The sequence below is a fragment of the Bombina bombina genome, chromosome 7 (assembly GCF_027579735.1).
Source record: "Bombina bombina isolate aBomBom1 chromosome 7, aBomBom1.pri, whole genome shotgun sequence".
Classification (NCBI taxonomy): Eukaryota; Metazoa; Chordata; class Amphibia; order Anura; family Bombinatoridae; genus Bombina; species Bombina bombina.
The window spans coordinates 589,752,043-589,755,512 of NC_069505.1; the positions used below are offsets into that span (position 1 = coordinate 589,752,043).

The 3,470-nt window shown below is 41.0% G+C and overlaps 1 protein-coding gene across 1 annotated transcript in view; it reads left to right on the plus strand.

Annotated features, from left to right (window-relative positions):
* Positions 1–1,641: 1,641 nt before the first annotated feature.
* Positions 1,642–3,470, plus strand: part of LOC128636130 (CD59 glycoprotein-like) — a 14,883-nt gene continuing 13,054 nt past the window's right edge. Inside the window, exon 1 of the mRNA XM_053689188.1 lies at positions 1,642–1,738. Within this exon, the coding sequence (XP_053545163.1) occupies positions 1,690–1,738 (49 nt within the window). The 5' untranslated portion in view covers positions 1,642–1,689. The remainder of the gene's footprint in view (positions 1,739–3,470) is intronic.

Genomic DNA, 3,470 nt, shown 5'->3' on the forward strand with positions numbered 1-3,470 from the left:
TGCTTTACACATACACAGCTGTGTCACTGCACCCTCTTTGCTATTCCTGTGCTTTACACATACACAGCTGTGTCACTACACCCTCTTTGCTATTCCTGTGCTTTACACATACACAGCTGTGTCACTACACCCTCACTACTATTCCTCTGCTTTACACAAACACATCTGTGTCACTACACCCTCACTGCTATTCCTGTGCTTTGCACATACACAGCTGTCACTACACCCTCTTTGCTATTCCTGTGCTTTACACATACACAGCTGTGTCACTGCATCCTCTTTGCTATTCCTGTGCTTTACACATACACAGCTGTGTCACTCCACCCTCACTACTATTCCTGTGCTTTACACATACACATCTGTGTCACTACACCCTCACTGCTATTCCTGTGCTTTACACATACACAGCTGTCACTACACCCTCTTTGCTATTACTGTGCTTTACACATACACAGCTGTGTCACTGCATCCTCTTTGCTATTCCTGTGCTTTACACATACACAGCTGTGTCACTACACCCTCACTACTATTCCTCTGCTTTACACATACACATCTGTGTCACTACACCCTCACTACTATTCCTGTGCTTTACACATACACAGCTGTCACTACACCCTCTTTGCTATTCCTGTGCTTTACACATACACAGCTGTGTCACTGCATCCTCTTTGCTATTCCTGTGCTTTACACATACACAGCTGTGTCACTCCACCCTCACTACTATTCCTGTGCTTTACACATACACAGCTGTGTCACTCCACCCTCACTACTATTCCTCTGCTTTACACATACACAGCTGTGTCACTACACCCTCTTTGCTATTCCTCTGCTTTACACATACACAGCTGTGTCACTGCACCCTCTTTGCTATTCCTGTGCTTTACACATACACAGCTGTGTCACTACACCCTCTTTGCTATTCCTGTGCTTTACACATACACAGCTGTGTCACTACACCCTCACTACTATTCCTCTGCTTTACACATACACATCTGTGTCACTACACCCTCACTGCTATTCCTGTGCTTTACACATACACAGCTGTCACTACACCCTCTTTGCTATTCCTGTGCTTTACACATACACAGTTGTGTCACTGCATCCTCTTTGCTATTCCTGTGCTTTACACATACACAGCTGTGTCACTCCACCCTCACTACTATTCCTGTGCTTTACACATACACAGCTGTGTCACTCCACCCTCACTACTATTCCTCTGCTTTACACATACACAGCTGTGTCACTACACCCTCTTTGCTATTCCTGTGCTTTACACATACACAGCTGTGTCACTACACCCTCTTTGCTATTCCTCTGCTTTACACATACACAGCTGTGTCACTGCACCCTCTTTGCTATTCCTGTGCTTTACACATACACAGCTGTATCACTATACCCTCTCTGCTATTCCTGTGCTTTACACATACACAGCTGTATCACTACACCCTCTCTGCTATTCCTGTGCTTTACACATACACAAACCGTTAGTTCTTTATCCTGCCCTACAGCTTTCACTAATTTCTTTGAGGTTGGATATTGTATGACTGGAAATTCTTTATTCTGAATCAAATTTAATTAAAGTTAATTGGGAGAAGGGGGTAAAAAATTATGGAAATAGGAGGATATAGACAAGAGACAGAGCTAGATTATGTGAGACAGACAGAGGGATAAAGAGAAGAGAACGAGAACATGAACAACATTGTAGTCTGCGTGACTTTAATTTTACTGATATCAAATGGTGAGTACGTGAGCTGTGATTATAAAAGACAGAGAGCAGCTTTATTTATACTTTATTTTGTATATTATAGAAAGGGAACTGTGTGTTATAGAGAGGTAACAGGTTGTATTATTCAGAGATAGTAGGTTAACTTACAGAGATGTAGCATGTATTATAGAGAGATAGTGGGGTCCCTTACAGAGAGGAAGCAGGTTGTATTATACAGAGATAGCAGTTTAACTTACAGAGAGGTAACATGTATTATAGAGAGATAGTGGGGTCCCTTACAGAGAGGAAGCAAGTTGTATTATACAGAGATAGTAGGGTATCTTACAGAGAGGTAATAGGTTGTTTTATAAAGGGATAGAAGGGTCCCTTGCAGAAGGTAACAGGTTGTTTTATACAGGGATAGAAGGGTCCCTTACAGAAGGTAACACGTATTATAGAGAGATAGTAGGGTCACTTACAGAAAGGTAACAGGTTGTATTATTCAGAGATAGTAGGTTAACTTATAGAAAGGTAACATGTATTATAGAGAGATAGTGGGGTCCCTTAAAGAGAGGAAGGAGGTTGTACTATACAGAGATAGTAGGGTGCCTTACAGAGAGGTAACAGGTTGTTTTATACATGGATAGAAGGGTCCCTTACAGAAGGTAACACCTATTATAGAGAGATAGTGGGGTCCTTTACAGAGAGGTAAAAGGTTGTATTATACAGAGATATTAGAGTTCCATACAGAGAGGTAACAGTTTGTATTATACAGAGATAGTAGGGTTCCTTACAGAGAGGTAACAGGTTGTATTATACAGAGACAGTAGGGTTTCTTACAGATAGATAATAGGGTGTATTATACAGGGATTGAAGGGTCCCTTACAGAAGGTAGCACATATTATAGGGAGATAGTAGGGTCACTTACAGAGAGGTAACAGGTTGTATTATAGAGAGATGGTAGGGTTCCTTAAAGAGAGGTAACAGGTTGTATTATACAGAGATAGTAGGGTCACTTACAGAGAGGTAATAGGTTGTATTATACAGAGATAGTAGGGTCACTTACAGAGAGGTAACAGGTTGTATTATACAGAGATAGTAGGGTGCCTTACAGAGAGGTAACAGTTTGTATTATACAGATATAGTGGGGTCCATTACAGAGAGGTAACCAGTTTTATTATAAAGAGATAGTAGGGTCCTTAACAGAGAGGTAAAATGTTGTATTATACAGAGATAGTAGGGTGGCTTACAGAGAGGTAAAAAGTTGTTTTATAGAGAGATGGTAGGGTCCCTAACAGAGAGGTAACAGGTTGTATTATAGAGAGATAGTAGGGTTCCTTACAGAGAGGTAAAAGGTTGTATAATACAGAGACAGTAGGGTTTCTTACAGATAGATAATAGGGTGTATTATACAGAGATAGTAGGGTCCCTTACAGAGAGGTAACAGGTTGTATTATACAGAGATAGTAGAGTTCCTTAAAGAGAGGTAACAGGGTGTATTATACAGAGATAGTAGGGTCCCGTACAGAGAGGTAACAGGTTGTATTATACAGAAATAGTAGGGTCCCGTACAGAGAGGTAACAGGTTGTATTATACAGAGATAGTAGGGTTTCTTACAGATAGATAATAGGGTGTATTATACAGAGATAGTAGGGTCCCGTACAGAGAGGTAACAGGTTGTATTATACAGAGATAGTAGGGTCCCGTACAGATAGGTAACAGGTTGTATTATACAGGGATAGAAGGGTCCCGTACAGAGAGGTA